This window comes from Dunckerocampus dactyliophorus, chromosome 4 (assembly GCF_027744805.1).
Source record: "Dunckerocampus dactyliophorus isolate RoL2022-P2 chromosome 4, RoL_Ddac_1.1, whole genome shotgun sequence".
In the NCBI taxonomy this organism is placed as follows: Eukaryota; Metazoa; Chordata; class Actinopteri; order Syngnathiformes; family Syngnathidae; genus Dunckerocampus; species Dunckerocampus dactyliophorus.
The window spans coordinates 17,583,921-17,603,315 of NC_072822.1; the positions used below are offsets into that span (position 1 = coordinate 17,583,921).

Consider the following 19,395-nt stretch of genomic DNA (forward strand, 5'->3'; position numbering starts at 1 on the left):
AAGGCCGAAGATGGGCACAACAGCATGTGGGGACAAATATAGCAAGAATTCTCACTGTCCTACTCATGTTACACGCTCCCCGCCCCAGGACCTTCCCATGCGTTGACGTTCATGCACAACCTGACATGGCACTGTGAAGGACAACCAGTGAAACTGTGACAGCATGAATATATTTTTTGCTTCAGGAGAGTCAAGGTTCTTTGTGTGCTTACTATTTATCAAGTGGTGGTGGAACTTATCTCATTTCAACTTCATGTAGGCGGTGCTGGATATGGTAACTGTACTACGTCTTTATGCTTGATTTAGTGTCAATGTGCTAAAAGTAATGACTTCATCAAGAATGGAAGAGTGTGGGTGCCCAATGTCACTGAAGTATTAGGAGGTATTTAAAGCCCACTGATCACATGGTCAAAAGGACAGAGAGGTGGGAGTAGAAACCCCCAAAGTCATTGACTGATCCACCAGTGAGAAGGAGTAGTGTCCTGAGGAAAGGGCCCACTGCCCCACTTTATGGAAGTCGAGTGAATAAAGACTGAGGGCTGCAGCTGTTGCTGGGCTCTGTTTTTTGGTAGGAAAGAAGTCCCTGAAGGCTTTGGCAAGTACATTGCTGCTGCGTGCATGTCAAGGTGCTGTGTGGATCTGTGAGCTGATCCAAACGGGGCAATGTGGGCCCTGGTGACTGAGCTCCTCTTTAGCCTGGTGCTGCTGGCATTTCTGGTCATCAGCTGTCAGAACGTGCTGCACATAGCCAGCGGCTCTGTGCGCTCGGTACTCACCTACATTCACGTTCAGCTGGACCGTGAGCTCGGCGAGGTAGAGGGTGTGGCCGACGAAGAGGAGAATGTCACCACCAGGGTTGTCCGCCGGAGAGTCATACTCAAGGTACTGCAGGAAGAGAACATTAGGGAGGAAGAGAAGCATTTTAATATTGCGCAATTTGCAACAAGGCCTAGTGTTGTTTCTCTCTATTGTTGCTAGTGCAGAGAAATACTAAATCATTCATAAGATATATTTATCATTCACCTGATGCCCGTTTACCAAGATGTTTGTGTGTGCAGAACATTTCACAGTTTGCTTCGGTCACATTCACATTTACCTTTTAACAGGTGGACAATGGTACAAGCAGACCTTATTATTATTATGTTTTGTGAACAACATTTGTGGTAGAGATACACGTACGCTATCATGAAGACCTGGAGGATGCCCAGTGGCTTACATTGTTGTTGTCTGTTAGCATTCATTTATTTTACTGAGAACCCACCAGCTTGTTTTAGTAATGAAATTAATTGAGTAATTTAGTAATTAAAAACTAACACACCATTATGTAGTAAATATATTTTGAGGACGCCAACATAATAATAAACGAAAATACTAACCTAACTGCTTTGACACGGCAATTATAGCAAAATACAGCACATTTGTGTTAAAATAATAGCATGTCAGCCATGTTTATGGAGGTTACAAACAGGATATAGATTAATTAGTGCCCAAGCACTAAGACTCAGCGGTCATGCAAAAGCCCTATTGTATTTTTTTTCCTTTAACTGTATTTTGTTCTTGTTTCATTTTAAAAGTTCATAGTCATTATACAAAACTGAATAGTAAGAGGTGATTAGAGGTTACCTTCCTCATCATCAAGTATTTTTTAGAGCTGTTATTTTAAATGGGGAAAAAGGGGGAAAAAAATGGTACTGCTTAAATTAACCTAAATACAAAATTAATTCTGATGGACTAATTTATTTCATTTGCTTTCGAGATTTAAGTGTTTATAGATGCTCAACTTAAAAAACACTGAAAGAAATAACCTTCCAATACTTGCAGAGTGGTAATATCTACTTAAGAATGAGTGTGCTGAATGTTTTACACAACCAAAAGCTCTCCAGAGGGTCTGTGGTATATTCATTACTTGTCTGTTAACAGGGTGATGAGGCTGAAGATCTTCCTGGGGAGCAGGTCAGCGAGGAGCAGTTTACAGATGAACATGGAAACATCGTCACTAAAAAGGTCAGACACTTGCTGTTGTCTTCATCATGAAATATAATGTAATATACAGTAATCCCTTGTTTATCATAGTTAATTGATTCCAGACCAGTCCGTGATAAGTGAATTTCCACAAAGTAGGATTTCTTATTTATAAGTTGAATATTTTTGTAGTTAGAGAATAGAAAACCTGTTTACAAAATATATATAAATGTTTTTTAACATTATTAGAGCTCTGTATACATGAAATGACACCCCTATTGTCACGTTTGCACTCGTATTACCCGATACAGTTGTTCCTTGCTGGGGTTTTTTCGGGCCAGCTTACTTCCTGCAATGGCTGTTGTCTCATCAATGTAACATTGCTGACACCTAGTGACCAGTGTAGAATGTTACATATGAGGCTTTGAATGCATCTTCTGAATGCCTTTTATTTGTGTTTTCATTCATTTAGCAATTCTTGTGCTTGAAATTGCTTAATTTAGGCCAATAATATGTAAAATTTGATTACAAATGCATTTTTGTTTTACTAATAACAAGCTGTAGTCAACCACGACACAGCAATGATTTTTTTAAATATTTTGAAAAACTGTGATAGTGAAGACGCAAAATTTGAACCGCGAATGGTCAAGGGATGACTGTATATCATATGTCATTAAATATAAGGAAAGAAAGTTGCTATTATCAAGATAATGATTAGACATTTTGAATCTCCAAGTAGTTCAGTGAGTGCCCTATCAAGGGATAAGGTACTGTGTCAAAACTTTACACCAAAAAAGTGAAGATGGTAAAGATATACTATTGTGTGATAGATTGTGCGAAAGGTTGTGCGCAGAGGCAAGGGTGAAGATGCTGTTCAGGACGTGAGCAAGGAGGGTTCTCTGCAGGACGCCAACGAGCTGGAAGTAGACGCTGAGCAGTTCATGAGCTACGCCATCCTGGGCCGGGAAAGCAGCAAGGTGGGCTTCTGATCCGTGGCTGGTTCTGTCAACTCCTCTTTATTAGCCCAAATGGACTGATTCATATCAGATGATGCAGTCATCTGATGTGACGCTGTTTGTTTACATCATGTGTTTTGGTGACGCTTGACGGGGGTCCTAACCTGCCCTCTCATGAAGGTCACCAAGTAGCTAACATGCATGAGCTTCATTTAAATGATAATAATCTAAAAGCAGTAGAAAAGAAGAGTGTGAAGTGTGTTGGACGAGTGAGATGAGCCTCCCAGCAAAGACAGTGGAACATACAAAGCTGAACAATTAGCTCCGAGCCACGGGTTCACTTCCAACTTCTTTTTTCCATAACATTAATTTTCATTTTGTTACCTCTTATCCTGGTAGTGACCTGTCATTCACAGGCCAGAGCAAAGACTCACATTCATGACTATGGACATTTTAGAGTCTTTTTGGAATATGGGAGGAAAACGGGAGTAACTGGATAAAACCCAAACACAAAGTGCGTTAAATAATTTAACTAAGTATTTTTCAACAAATTACTTTGTTGCCAATATACACTGTACAGAAGTAACTTACTAACATTGCCAACCGCCATAAAAGTATTGAGCAAAGACATAGAGGATAATAAAGTACTAAAGTAGAGTAAAGTACTAAAGTAAAGTAAAACTATGCACCCTTTCCTGATGCCTGACAGACGCATCGTAGAAGAAGTGATACTGTCACCCTGTGGTGTTTAAAGGTATTGTTGGAATTTTGACTGCATGCTATTCACGTTGCCATCTACAGTACTTGGTAAAAATACATTTTTAAATGTAACTGATATTTAATTAATTGAATTGCTCAAATTGTAATGAGGAACCATACCCTTTCCTATGTTGTAGTACCTTTCGTTTAGGTGGTGGTTATGTGGTAATGGTTATAGAATATAATAGGATAGAATGCCTTTTGTTGTCACTATACACATGTACAATGAGATTAAAAACAGCTCCTTCTCCGGTGCAGACATGTATGTAAAATATTTCAACATATACTTAAATAAATAAAAGTGCCAGAGAGATAAAAGAATACAATCCTGTAGTAATGAGTAATGATATTGCACAGTATTGCCATGATATTTAAATAATGCACATGGATGGATAAAAGGAAATCCAGGGGTTAGGCTGTGGAATCAGTGCATGCATGAGTTCAGAGTGGTTATGGCTTTCATCAGCACTCTTTTCCTCTTTGCCATCATCGTTACCCTTTTGTAGTAATACTGAGGCTCACTTAGTATGTTAGCATACATTTCGCAATGACTTTTGGACTTTTTTCCATTGTACGACATTTGGGACGTTCATCTTTGGAGGTTCCACTGTATGTTCCTCTGCATGTTAAGTGAAGCAAAATTGCTCAGCTGCTGTCATTTCTCCAGGTTTAATGCTCACAAGTCAGCAGTATGTTAAAGATTCCATCACTGAACATAATAATCACTAAAGTGCACCTACCTCACATGTTTGTGTTTGTATGTTCATGAGTCCTTCATGAATGTGACCTCATTAAAGTCTGTGGTGCTTCAACTAAGGCTGTGTGCTCCATCACTCCACCCTTCATCCCTAAGAGTCCACCTAGGGTACATTATCTTCAGGTGCCAGCCATTACTTCTGACTTCCTGACTGTTTATATGTATATATTATTTCTTACCCCTCCCCCTTGTTTCCCCTTTTCACCTCTTACTTTATATTCTGTCAATCCTCTTTTCTCTCTCCTCTCTTGTTTCCCTCGATTAATATTCCCTCCCACCTTTTGTTCCGCCTCTATCATCCCATCTCTTCCTCCGACTTTAGCCCGATACTGTGGATACTGTGAAGAAAGGTGCTCAGATAGTGAAATGTGCCAGTCTGCGGAGAGTTAAGCAGTGAGGCAGGCTGAGTGCTGCTTTCCCGCAGGTACGGGACTCACCCACAGTGCGCCCCATGCTGGGCGAGACCATTTAATCCACTTTGCTCTGTGGATTAAATGCCACTGAATGTACCTTAACTTCACTACTAATCATGATGCAATGTCATGCTGGCACAGCAAAAATGGAGAAATATTAATTTGACCTTATAATGTGCGCTAACTGTGTCAATTTTACTTTTACATGACCTGCATTGTGTGGACTTTTAATTGTGTACACCTGCACAATCTAATGTGGGGGTGTCCAAAGGGCCTTTTCAGTGCACAGCATCTTTGTTAGTGGCCGTCAGCACATTATAAAATTAAAAGTATTTTAATTCCTAATGAGATGTCCAGTATTATTAGATACTACAATAATAATACAATCATTTCACCTATAATACAAAGCGAAAATGTGGATTGGTTTTAGCATTTTTAATGCACAAAATGTTTCAAAGTGGACACCCCTGATCTGTTGAGATCCAATAAACAAACTATGCCTTTGCAAAGATAATAATGCTTACTTTTGATTAGAGGTATCGCTGTGAGTAGTCATTGTACTCTCATGGCATTGAATCGATTTCAACTGGACTGTTCAGGTCGAGCTCTATTCAAGAGCTGTCCTGTCTAGTCGTGAGCATGAACTGATAAAGCTTGCTCGGATGAGAGGCCAAACATCTTCTATTGCGATTGATTCAATGCCCTGTGGGATTAGAGGCATCATTTTATTGTTGTGATTGTAGTTTGCAGTGGTGTAGAAATGAAATACATCATACAGATAGCAGTTATAATCTAATATGTTATTGTGTTTATTTTATGTTACAGTATATGTAATATTTGCCCCTGTATAGATAAAGTTGACATAATCTTAGAAACACTTCCCACTATAATGGGCTCCACAGACGGGAGGCGACAAACGACCGCGATTGGCAAAACTCATTGCCGTGGCATAGCAAACCCTGCACACAGAAGGCAACGAGTGGCTGTGACCAGCTACACCGGTGAGTGACGCGGTCACATCTAGAGAGAATTACGAGTCTCCCGTGGTTTTGATTAGCTGTCATATGTGGAGGGAATTTGGGGATATCAAAATAGTTCAGAGGAGGAAAAGTGGCCAGTGTTGATCGTGTGCACTTGTTAGTATTGGATCTTGCTAGTATCGAAGATAAACTTACATAAATGTCAGCGTAAACTAATGTAAACTTACCTGATATGTTGACTCAGGCGCCAACAAGTTCCCATGCCGCTGGTTTTTTGTTTATATCTCGATATTCTTTTATAGAAATGTCAAATGGCTATAGGAAATCTGACATGGCAAGTATTATTTTTTTCGTCCATGTTTACCTGCGAGAGAGTACTGGCTAGCATCCTGTCCACTCATTGGTCGGTCAATTAAACTCCTGTGGATTGGTCCTTGTCTGGGTGACTGCGCTGAACATGTGCGCGGTGACTTGCAAGAGCACAAAATTTAACATGCACAAATTTCGTCACCTCCCGTGTGTGGAGCCCATAATGCATTATAGTTGTCCACCACTACAAATTACAACCATAATAATACATTGATATGGTAATAATTGCATTTTTAAATGTACATTTTTGGATATTGGATTTCATGTGCAGTTGTGCCTAATGAAGTGTGAATATAGAATTACGGTAGATCTTTTTTTTAAAAAAAGAATGGTACTAGAAGGATTATGAAGATATCAAGACAACCATTTTTTAAAATGGTACAGATTCTCACACCCTCTCGTGCACATTTAAAAGACACAAAATCTGTCGTGCCTTAAACTTGTGTACGACATTTTTTTTCAAGATGGTTTCGAAACATACAAAAGATCTTAGCCCAATACTGAATTGAACTTTGTTTACTGTTTGACTATTTCAAAATGTTAGCTTTTGAAATAGGTTGGCAAATGAATCTACTGCCTTTAGCGCAATAACATTTTTCAACCCTCATTGAAAATTATATTCATTCACCGAACTTGCAGCCGTTTGCAATAAACTTGCAATCTTTTAAACGTGTATACATTTTAAAAAAGATATACAGTCGTCCCTTGCCACTTTGTGGTTTGAATTTCGGCTTCACTCTATTACGTTTTTCTAAAAATATATTAATTAATAAATCACGCTGTTTTGTGTTTGAATATGGCCTATTATTAGTCAAAAATATGGATGCATATTTTTGCCTATATTAAGAATTTTCAAGCATAAAAATGGTTAAATGAACTAAAATACCTATATAAGGCATTCACGAGACACATTCAAAGACACTCTGAATATGTAGTATTCTACAGCGGTCACTAACATTAACATACAGTTAATGTTAATTACAATAATGTTATTGTAATAGCCGGACCAACAGACTTTTATTAAAGGTTTGAAATATCTCACAACAAGCACAGTAATCCCTAATAAAATAATAAAATCCCTAATAAAAACACGGGCTACTGTCACTGCAGTAACCCACGCCAAGCTAAAACTCCGCTCTGAATCATGGACATCACTTCCTGTCCACCTGACACTCAGCTCCCCAACGGAACACATTTATAGCAACACACACCAGCACGAGTCTTATTTTAAGGCTTAAATGGCTTATTTACTCTTATTATGTCTATTATATTGGGTAATAGGAGTGTAAATGTATTGGGGTGTTAGTTCATGTCTAGAGGACACTAATAATGTAAATCATATTTGGAAGGTCGTAAACAGGTTTCTTTATACTCTACGACATTATTCCATTTATAAATAAGGAATCCTATTTTGCGGAAACTCATTTATCACGGTCAGGTCTGGAACCAATAAACCGTGATAAACAAAGGATTACTGTATTTGAAAATGGGAGTTGAAGCATATTGAGTGCACATGGAATTAGTAAATGAGCAATGAGCTATAATAGCTGATTCATGTTGAGATGCATACCTGTATTTTAGTTGATACAGAAATAATCCTGCAAATGAGGTGGCTGTCAAGGTCAAAGCGGACGGGCTTGTGTGTGTTTGTGTGTGTGTGTGTGTGTGTGCGTGTGTGTGTGTGCGCGTGTGTTTGCGTGTGTGCAGAGCAAGGTCATTACATTCCTTGGATTGTTAATATTTCAAGCAAATGACTACCAAGTGTTAAACAACCTCTACCACGCACTTTATGCTTGCTACATGATGTTTATATATAATGGTAGCTTAGCATCCTATAAAGTACACATTGTTGACGCAAAAGGCAGCTGTGTTAGCATGCATGCTAAATAGACGCCATGTATGAATGTAGTTTGGAGGAGATTGTAGATTGGCCTAAACAAGCATGTGTTCATTTCTCCCCAGAGTTCTCTGCAGGACTCCACCCCATCACCAAAAACTTCCTACATGGACACATGACCAGCAACAGCTGACACAAACTGAAGAACACTCGCAAACAAACAAAAAAGGCAGAAAGAAAGAAATGAATGGCACCAACTCATTGCTGCTGCACATACGAGAAGGATAATTGTAGTTTTTATGACCTTTTTATTTGAATTTAAGAAACCATGAGGACAAATGACCTACTACTAAACTAGAAGCATGATTTCTTATAAAACAAAACAGACAAAAAACATAGCAACCTAAAACATGCTTCCTATTGTCTGTGTCAGCATGAGCGACTGCCGCCGCATGGCCTGTCTTTAACTACAAATACTGGGGAGGGTTGGGAAGGGTGGGGGCTTGGAGGGCACAGGAATGCAATGCAATGTGGGCTATGATCCATTTGGGAAACATTTTCTAAACCAGGGAGACACTGAGCCAACGTTCCATCAAAAATGGGAGTAAGGTGAACTATGACCTCTCCTCCAGCTAAGAGCATCACTACAAGCTGTCCCAGTGCTACAACCCTCACCTGAGCATATATGTGTCTTGTACATATTATGGTATGCACTACAATGCTCTCTCTCTCTGTGGCTGTGTTACATGTGTTTGTAAAAATCCCTATGTGACGCCAATGATGCTGCTTTTTCTGGACCATACCGTATTCCTCCCTCTTGTTTCGCCCATTCAATCTGAACCTATATGATATTATTCTATATATCTTTGTCTATATACAACAACATACAAATGTGACCTTTAAATATTTTTCCCCATGCTCTCTGTGTGCTTTTGCCCCTCTGACATCACATAGCAGCTCTTCATCTACAGTGTGCTGTGTTGGAGGTGTAGGTTGACCTTCCCTCAGAACGGCAATAAGATATCATGAGCGGCACAAGAAGTTTATTGTATCCTCCCTATAGTGTCCTTGCGTTAATCAAAAATGCAACCACTTCGTCCTCTTACATAGCAGTCCTGGCCACCTCCAACCATGACGTACCATGGCTAGCATCTGATGATGTCACTTGTGTTGTTGTGAGGGTTTTGATGTTTTTCTTCTTGGTCATTTGTGCACATGTAGCAAAGTCAGCCACCAATCACTGTGAAGATAGACGGGACTGACTGACCCACAGCTGTGAGCCCAACCCTTGCTCAATCATTGTGAAATTGTGTTGAGAGGAAGCAATAAGTACGCTAATAAGATGGTTGTGAGTGTATTAGGCACACAGAAAGAAAGTTTGGGCGTCACAGTTGGGCTTTCAGTCTGTTAGTCGCAGCTTTACTCCACTCAGAAATGATGTCAATACATTAGAATTGCACATTTGATCACTTTTGATCTCTTTATGTTTAAGGTTGACAAAATGTCCTTATGCCTGTCATCAAAGCTGCAAGGTTTTGTTACTCATCAAGGAAAATACTTCAAATATTTTTTTAAAAGATTGATTGACCACAGTAAGTGTGCCATCTCATTGTACTACCTTCAAGCCTTTATTTTCTTCTAGTTGTTAGCCTCTCAACAAGTTGCAATAAACATCAATTGTGTGTTTGTTTTTAGCAGCCAGAGATGGAATGTCAAGTCTTGGTAATACTGTAATTGTGTGTTAATGTGTTGACTATGCTATTTAGTAGATGAGATGAAATATACACTCTATTTGCTGTTAGCACCCTAATTTCATTGCAAACATACTCATTCGAATGAAGACGCAAATAGATTTTTATCAATCCCTTCATTGTATATTTTTCTATTATGTTATAATTTGGAATACACCAAAAAATAAGTGTGTAATGGTGTCCGCTCCCTTATGTTTTGCTCATAAGGGCTTATTTGTTTTTGAAGCAAGGGCCACTGATGATGTCAGGGTTGGGTTGGGAGGGGGACAATAGGTGGTGGGGCAAAAAAGCTTGGTGGCTCCAATGGTGAGAAGATGACAGGTATTTTCCCTCAACACAGCCCGCCCCCAAGCCATGCTTCCACGTGGTGACACTTTGAATGTGGAGGAGTCTTGTGTTATGTGCACGCAGAGGGACAATAAATTACTAATGGAGATGCCATGCACCAATTCATGCAAAAATATTACCATTGCAAAAACTAGGAAAGACATGTACTGTATATTCCTTTTAGAATGGATGGAAAACAATATTAACGCAATAGCATATTACTCAATACTAAGGAATGCAAATGCACACATGCACAGAAAATGTTTTTAACATAAAAGGCTATATATATGAAATATATGACGATATATATATTTATTTAGAATGCTATGCACCCTTCCCTGTCAACTGGGATTTGAGTTATGTTATGGATGTACTTTTAGCATCAAACCCATGTAGCTACAAAGAGACTGTTGACTTCTGGGTAATGCCTGCACCTGAGGATGAATTAAGGGTCTCGCGGGTATTTGAACTTGTTTTGTTTGCATTTTTTATTATTGTTATGGGGAATCCAACATGAATTTAAAGTCGACATGAACAAAAAAAAAACCTTTCAATCCAATCAACTCCACGAACATCTGTTGACAACCTACTCTGTACACCAGCTCAACATTTACAAAATTAATAAAGAAATGCAATGTCTTTGTGTGTGTCTTCTTTCTTATGAGGGACCACCATGCACATTCATCATCAAATGTCCAAACATGCCAGCATTTGGCAGAAAATAATAAAGAACCTCCGCTGTAGTAAGATGCACTTGCACAATCGCTGTACGCCAGTAGAGGACGTTGTAAACTCAGCGTGTCCACTACTAGTGGATGTTCTCCGCATCCTGTGTGTGTGCGCGTGGAAGTGGAGGGAGGTGTGTTCAGGTGCTTAGAACAAAGAACTTGAACACCTGTGCGTGTGCCTAATGCGATCTTTTTGGATACCTATTCCAAGTATTTGCACTTTAGTAAAGTAGGTATTTATTTACATTTGCGCAGAAATACTGTAGTTATCTGTTTATCCGAGGCAAAACAGTGGTGTGGTGGGGAAAGCTTTGTTGTTTTGCATTAACCTGCTGGTTTAGTTAGCTACAGTTAGTTTAAAGGTGCTATTTGGAGAAGATGTCCACTGGCTGCCAGACAAGCGGTGCTACGGCCATTCCATCGACCAGGAGGGTGACCATCCACGATGCCGAGCATATGCCACATGACTACTGTACTACACCCGGAGGGACCCTTTTCAGTACCACCCCCGGTGGTATGTGCTTTTTAATGTTGCTTATTTAACTGACACGCCATTTTTCTTTTATGTGCGTTTTGTAGCTTTTAGTTATGTTAGTTTGTTAACTCCGCTTGGTCCTCTTCTGTCAGAAGCTCCTATGCTAGTGCTAACTGCTAAGGTTAGTGGCTAAACTAGAGCATCACTGAGCAGAACACCTCCACTAGATTTGTTTTCAAACTATAAAAACTATTTATAAAACATTGTTTGCTGTTATCTGAATGGGAAATCTATTCCAAGTTATTGGTTACTGTATGTGCAATATTTTTTTTGTCTAACGCAGTTGTAACGTCACTTCCGTTTAGTCTTTTACAACAGTTGTCTGTTATACTGTGCTATTACTAAACTGAATACTAGTTCACAAAATAGGTTTCCATACCATACCAACTTTATTCTTAAACAACCACAGTTGAAACCAAATTGCTGTTTGTTTTGAAACATTATTTGCATATTTTGAAATTGAAATTGTAGTACAGGAGGTATGTATAAATGTTTTCCATACATAGTTGTCCATTTGCACTTTAGGTACCAGGATTGTCTATGATAGAAAATTCCTGCTGGGTTGTCGCAGCTCTCCCGCGGCCAAGACTCCACCGCAAGGTCTTCCAGACATTCCTGGTGTGACAAGTCCTCCCCCCACAGAAACCAATGAGAAGAACACCAGCGATGGAGAACTACTGAACAACAACACATGTGCTGCAAGCAATACCACTGGTATGTTCACTATAGCAAAATACAAGACAACGCCTATATTATTATTATTTATTATTGTTATTATTTGCCTTTTAGTTCATGCTATGATAGGTCGTAATAACCGTGCGCATCCTTGGGCCCAGGGTTACGAGGTTGAAGTTGATGGATAGTGCTTTTCTTAAAATGTAGGACGTTCCAAGCAGTGTGATTTTCTGCAGTTCCTGGATTTTGATATCACCAGGAATCCTTTGGATGTATTTGTCCATGCCATTCTTTATTAAGGGCCCTGTCGCCATTGGTATTGTTGTGGCTTTCATTCCCCTCATTTGTTCAATTTCGATTTCTCGGTCTTTCGGACAGCTTTTCGGTTACTTTTACTGAGGTGTTTTCATTAGGGATGGCCATATCAATGAGTAGACTGATTTTTCATTTTTGTTGTTGATAACAATGTCTGGTCTATTGGCTTTTATCTCACGATCTGTCTGGATTGGTATGTCCCACAAGATTGCAAGATTGTGATGTCATCTTTTTCTGACACAGTTTGGGGCTCATGTTCATACCATTTTGCTTTTATAGTAATGTTAAATTATGTACAGATGTTACAGTTCAGGTATGCGATTGCGAGTCGATGATAAAACGATTATTGATGCATCTTTTTTTTGTGATTGATAGTTTGGCAGTTTTTTCATGCATGATTTTTCTCTCTCCTATATATATATATATATATATATATATATATATATATATATATATATATATATTTTTTTACTGTGTACTGCTAAAACAAAGCATATTTGTAATGATCCACAATTAAAACAAAAATGAAACAGATTAATTTACTTCCATTATTTTTTAATAATTGTAAGGTTACATCTACCAACACATTTCCCATTGCACAGAACCAGCAGGAAAAGTAAAGTGCACCAGAAAGCAGCATGTATAAAATTAACAAACTTCAGGAAATTCTGAGTAATCACAATAAAAATATCTGCCATTATTCACAAATAAATAACAAAAAACAATTCATGGCTGAGCAGTGTGCTAAGGACATGTTTTCAGTGCGATGTTTCTGCATTCTGCTCCCCATCATGGCGGGCAAACCCGCGTAGGGCATAATACAGAAGTGAATGCCAAGTCGGCCCTCCTGTTCTGTCGTCTCCTTGCTTTTCACTCCCAGAACTGGCTTGCTACTCTGGCTTTGCAGCATCATTTTAGAGCAGTACTTTCTCATTCGAAAAAGAAAAAAATCTTACCCACATTCACCTCTTCTTCTTCTGTTAGCACATACTCCATCAGCCATTCCACCATAAAAGAACCACCCACGTTTTTTACTTTAGCCTTGTGAGAGGATGTGGTACTACCCGTTTGTTCGCCATTATCCGGGGTTGGCAATCAGCATTTAGCACTCTTGACTCCACTGTACTATCCGTTAGCTATACGCTAACCTGCAAAACAGCGGCATGTACTATGTAATGTGCTGTTAATGGACTGATTGGCTGCGTAAGTAAATACGTGCAAAGAGGATCCGTGCTTTACGGTGTTCCGTCTTATGACGATTTGTGGTTACGAATGCACTCCCATAAGAGTTGTGGTTGTGAATGTGCTCCCATAATTTAATTACAAACATAATTTTGGTCTGTAAAGTCGAAACTAGCTCAAAAAGTAGTTGCAGTGCGTGGCGGCAGAAGAGTTTGTGCGGCATGCAGCAAAAGAATGCCCTTTTTGTCCCAAACGCTCGACTGTAGCAATCCTCATTAAAGATAACGAGTATTGAATGCTAATACTAATGCTAGTGCTATTGTGGGTTCAGTTCACTGTTACAAGGAGATCTAGGAGGAGAAGAGATTCAAGAGAGTTTTATTGTCATGTGTATGGTAAAACAGCAGTTATACTATGCAATGAAAATCTTATTCTGTTCATTCTCCCAAGAAAAGAAAGAAAACACAAGAAAGAATAAGAACATAAGAAACATAAACATATATACCAATAAATTAAGCAACAACAACAGAAGAGACATTAATATAAATAAATAAATAAATAAATAAATAAATAAAGTGCTATGAGTGTGTGTTGCGTGCGGAGTGTGTGAGTGCTTCGTTGAGAAGCCTGATGGCCTGTGGGTAAAAGCTGTTTGCCAGCCTTGTGGTCCTGGACTTCAAACTCCTGTAGCGTCTGCCTGACGGTAGGAGTGTGAATAATGAGTGTTGTGGATGTGTGCTGTCCTTGATGAGGTTGTGTGTTCTGCGTAGGACTCTAGATTTATAAATGTCTTGCAGTGAGGGGAGGGCTGCCCCAACAATGTTCTGTGAGGACATCTGACATATGTGTTCTGGCCCTGTAGGTGAGAAAGGGCTGTGTGGATGGCAGTGTTGACTGCATCATCAGTGGACCGGTTCTGGCGATATGCAAACTGTAGAGGGTCCACAGTTGCCGCCGGGATGCTCTTTTTGATGTGGGTCATGACTATTCTTTCAAAGCACTTTATAACAATAGGAGTGAGTGCTATAGGGCGATAGTCATTCAAGCAGGTCACATTGCTCTTCTTGGGTACGGGCACTATGGTGGTGGACTTAAAGCAGGTCGGTACAGAGGCTTGTGCAAGCGACAGGTTAAATATGTCAGCAAGCACATCAGCTAGCTCTGATGAGCAAACCCGAAGTGCACGTCCTTAGATGTTGTCTGGGCCTGCTGCTTTTCGTGGGTTTGTTTTGTTCAGAAGCAACTTGGGACAGTATTTCAAGAAGATAGAAAAGCTTGCAAGACAACCACGGGTATAGAAGTAAGGAGTTGTTATGTTTTTATTAGGGTTTCATTTAATTGTTATATATTGGAATAATTGGAATAATTATACCAAAAAGGCCACAAAAGGCAAAGAAAAAGCAAAAGCAATGTCTCTGGTGATGCAGGGTCCTTCAGAAGTCTTTAATACAACTTTTTCATGGCCTGAAAAAGTCTTACATTGTGTGGAATGTCTGGACTTTTTGAAAGTGAGGTATTAAATTTAATATGGGACTACAGTGCACCATGGTGGCCACAGATGGTGGCTCCCTGTGCTCTACACTCTGGTTCTCCTGACCTACAGGGCAGCACTGGGTCTGCCTGGAGCTTGTGTCCGACATCAGGGCATACTGTGGCGACCATAACTCCACTTCATAACACACCTCATACGTAGCTACGAGGAGCTATAATATCAAGTAGGGGGTGCACATTAAAAGTGAAAGGCAAGACGTGTGTCTTGTGTCATGCATTTATTCAGTCATTAAATACAAGCGGTCAACAAAGGTGAAGTATCCACCATACAGGGTCTCCACCTCTGATTGTGCAGCAGCAGTGCAATTCCAGTCTGAAAGCTCCATAACCTCCAAAAAGCAACCCGACAGAGACAGACAGAGCCAAGAAGACAGAGATTGGACACACTCCTCCTTTGCCTGGCAGCACCTCACCTTCCTGGAGAAACACGCATGGGTGCAGAAATAAAATAAACAAAAACCCAGCAAAAGTGGACAAATAGAGCAAAAGGGCATAATGTAACTAGTAAAAGCTAAAATGCTGATACTAAAAACAAAAACACAGATTTGTCCTTTAAATATATGTACAGTGTAACTTTTTTTTTAAATTATAAATGTCATAGGAGAGTTGGACAGCCCTACTAAGACAAAAACGGTGAGCTGGCATTGTTCACCTACAAATTGGAAATATTCATGCTGACACCCCGATTGAAAAGCCAGCATTTCAAGAAATGCTGCAAACATTTGACAGTACGAAATACCTGTGAGAAAATACAGTACATACCAAAAATGCCAAATTCGCAACTTTCCAGAGTGAAAGATGACGTATCAAAGGAAAGATTGCATTATTATATATTATTCTTTATTGTTATTATTTATTATCAGAACAGTGCTTTATGTAGTCTCAAAAAATGTAGACAATAATACAATAGAAAGTTCCAAACGCACCTGCATGGTTTTGTGACTCCATCCATTCATTTTCTATGCCGCTTATCCTAATTAGGGTCGCGGGGGTATGCTGGAGCCTACCCAGCCAACTTCGGGTGAGAGGCGGGGTATACCCTGGACTGGTCGCCAGCCAATCGCAGGGCAGGGTTTTGTGACTTGGTTAAATAAAAAAGTCTGTTCAGTCATATTGTTTCATTGTACTTTTCACAAAATGAAAAAGTCTCGTCTCGTCTCGTCTCGTCTCGTCTCGTCTCGTCTCGTCTCGTTCTCGTGGACCCAATCTCGTGTATTGTCTCGCCGCCTCTGGTGAGTTGGGTGTCTCTTCAGACACTATCAATGCTGACCCCTGCTGGATATTAAACATCACTGCAGGCACCCTAGTTGAGAGAGTCAACTGACATACTAATTCAATGAACTGTGCAATAATATTATTTAAGTTATTGTATTTTATAATGTATGATTGTACTGTTTGTATGATTATTTCCTCAAGCTAAACTTAAAAGGGAAGAATTGTGGTTCAGAGTTCTGTGATTCTTTTGGCCAAGACTCATCTCGTTAACAGATGGCAGACGCGCTTCCTGATAAAGTTCGGCGCCTCGGTGACAGGCGAAACAGCAACTGTATCAGTCACATGACTTTTTCTGAAAGCAATATGCTCTATGAGCTCAACAAATGCGCCGATGCATCAGTGTTGCCGGACTCATCGCTATAGTTTAATGGTGCTTGCTCCAGTAACTCGTGTTCTCCTTGCATAGTGGCAACTGTAGGCCCAAAGCAGTGTGCGTGTTTTGCTTGTCTAACAGTTGACATGAATGCACCCCGTTGATCACCAAATGTGTGCATTTGAAGTTAGTAAAAACCTATTACATAAAACATTTTACATTTTAAGTTGTCGTTTTTCTCTGGTATAGTCTTAATTTTACCATTTTGATGTCATGGAAAGGTCTTAAGTTCCTTAAATTTGTACTTGAAGAATGTGCACCTCCTACCCTGTGATGTCATGCATGCAAACACTGAAGTTTTGTGCTTGGTGAAAGTCATATTACTCTTGAACATTGAATTCCGATTAAATGTCATAATTCTGTTGGACTTTCCATTGTGTTCTTGCTTATTTGGAGGTGGCATGGCTCAGGTGGTAGAGTGGCTGTCTCCCACCATGATGGTTGTGACTTTGATCCTCAGTCCCCCCGTGACCATGTTGAATTATCCTTGGGCATCATACTGAAGTTGCTCAGTTACTCGTGATGCATTATGAGTAGGTGAATGAGGTGACAATGTCAAGGCGCTTTGGTTACCTTAAAGGGATAGTTCGGATTTTTTGACATGAAGTTGTATGACATCCCCATCAGCAGTGGACTATATCAACCGTGATTTACCCCTCCATTGGGTCCCACGAGTCAAGTTCTGGTCGAATTTCTGTAACGAGGAACGTAGTCCTGCTTAGTTGTTGGGTCATTTAAGTAAAGACTTTGGCTTCTCAAAACAATATGCATTCAAAAGAATAATACATTTGCATCATAAAAATGCCTCCCCAAAAAAAGCAGACCTCACAAATCACTCGGCGTTATATTGGTCTCCCGCCGTGTCCCTGCGCTCTGTCGCCTCTCCATTCGTGGGTATGTGATGAAGACACATCTTCTTTCGCTGTGGAACACACATAAACAAGATGGCTGTGGCGCTGCGTTGTATTATGACTTGTGTGTCTTTTTGTGTTTTTGCAGGTGATGATGCACAGTTTGAAATGGACATCTGAGTGGTGCTGAAGCAAGTCATGTCAGACATACCAACAAGATGCTGTGAAGAGAGGCTCAAGGGTACCATCTTGTCCAGTGAGCTGTTCCATGAAGACGGGATTTTCTTTAGAATCTCATTTTCCTCTCTTGTTTCTTTGCCCTCGAAGAACATCTTTCTGCATCGACACTGAAAACTGATACACGTGCGATAAAGTGTGCCTTTATCTGATGGCAACAAGTAGAAAATGTATACTTATTGCCTGCGCTGAAATCAGAATTCTAGCGACCATTCCATTCCACAATTTGTCCCACGATGTGCATTTTCAGATGCTGCCTTGAATGTCTGTCTGAGATACTGAATCATTTGCGACTGTGCTCTTGAAACACATTCTGAAATAGATCAGTCACAGTTTGCAGTGTGACAAAATTAAAGTAAATGCATTGGATCAAACACGTGTGTGTGCTTGTATGTAACAACCTATTCTAACACGGTTTCAACCACTTCATTGGTCAGAATGCACACTCAATGGTCATCTCCAAGAGCACTTGCTTGCTTGAATGACAATTACATTTAGTGCTGCTCAAAGTAGGTGTCAATTTCAGTTTGTCTTCTTCAAAGTATAAACATGTGCATCTTAAGGTGTATTGTTTCAAAGACTGTAAAGCATCCTGCACACAAGTGATATCAGTGGAATTCCTCAAAGAGCCGACGAAGAGCTGATAAGCTCAGTCAGCAGCCTGCATGGAGAAGAAGGGTCAATATACAAGCCAGCAACTCCTTCAACTGCTTTCATGCCACCACTAATGTGGACTTTCTTTGAAGACTCCCACAATCTTGCAACATACTTGTCCAGAAGGTGTCATCTCCTTAAATGATTGGTGGCATTAATTGGGATAAAACTGTTCATTTGGTAAACAGTATGTGTAATCAATGAATTCATCAAACAGGAGTTACAATAGTTCCTAATTGTTCATTTTATCAAGACATTTTTATGCAATTGTATGCTTCCAGCTGTTGGAGATGAAATTCTCCGCAACCTACTGAAGGTCAAAAGGACCACTTTAGAAAATTAAGCCAATTTCACCTCCCCTTACGTGTTCGTAAATCTCCAGTTACGAGAAGGAAAGAAGACTCACACACTGGTATTAGATTTACAAAATGTATTGAAAAATAAATCAGAATAATTTCACATTCTTCAGATATCCGGGCTAGCTCTCCCTCCCTCTAATGTCCTCCTGTGGCTTCCTGACTAGAAGGAGTGAGAGCCTCCCCAATCGCTAGTCATATACTGTATAATATATTGAACGTGGTCCGAGTGGTAGACAAGTCAAGTGGTAGACCCAAAAAAATCACACTTGCGCTGAGCCGGAGGATCTGATTGGCTGTCCATCAAGATACAGGGCAGTCTTTGTCCCACATTAAGGCCCTTATTGGTGCCAACTGCAGCACAATAACCATCAGACGGCATCTGCGGGAAAAGGGTTTAAACAAAAAAATAATTCAAAGACCTCATCTCCTTCAACGCCACAAAACTGCCCGTTAAGACTTTGCCAGGGAGCATCAAACATGGGACATTGAAAGGTGGAAAAAAGTTTTATTCTCTGATGAGAAAAAATGTAACCTTGATGGTCCAGATGG

At 39.9% G+C, this 19,395-nt stretch overlaps 2 protein-coding genes across 8 annotated transcripts in view; both read left to right on the forward strand.

The window, feature by feature from the left end:
• Positions 1 to 10,750, forward strand: part of ank1a (ankyrin 1, erythrocytic a) — a 128,661-nt gene extending 117,911 nt beyond the window's left edge. For 5 of the 7 annotated variants that reach the window (XM_054773285.1, XM_054773291.1, XM_054773286.1 and 2 more), the window contains 4 exons: positions 1,921 to 2,004; positions 2,793 to 2,939; positions 4,757 to 4,858; positions 8,159 to 10,750. In XM_054773285.1, coding sequence (XP_054629260.1) covers positions 1,921 to 2,004; positions 2,793 to 2,939; positions 4,757 to 4,831 — 306 coding nt within the window. In that variant the 3' untranslated portion in view covers positions 4,832 to 4,858; positions 8,159 to 10,750. Of the gene's footprint in view, positions 1 to 79; positions 883 to 1,920; positions 2,005 to 2,792; positions 2,940 to 4,756; positions 4,859 to 8,158 lie in introns of those variants that run through there. The other 2 variants (XM_054773290.1, XM_054773287.1) reach the window with 2 other exon arrangements.
• Positions 10,751 to 10,883: 133 nt separating this feature from the next.
• Positions 10,884 to 18,198, forward strand: eif4ebp1 (eukaryotic translation initiation factor 4E binding protein 1). The gene is made up of 3 exons (XM_054773293.1): positions 10,884 to 11,353; positions 11,900 to 12,088; positions 17,745 to 18,198. The coding sequence occupies exons 1-3, from the start codon at positions 11,218 to 11,220 to the stop codon at positions 17,774 to 17,776; spliced, it is 357 nt and encodes a 118-aa protein (XP_054629268.1). The 5' UTR covers positions 10,884 to 11,217; the 3' UTR covers positions 17,777 to 18,198.
• Positions 18,199 to 19,395: the final 1,197 nt, after the last annotated feature.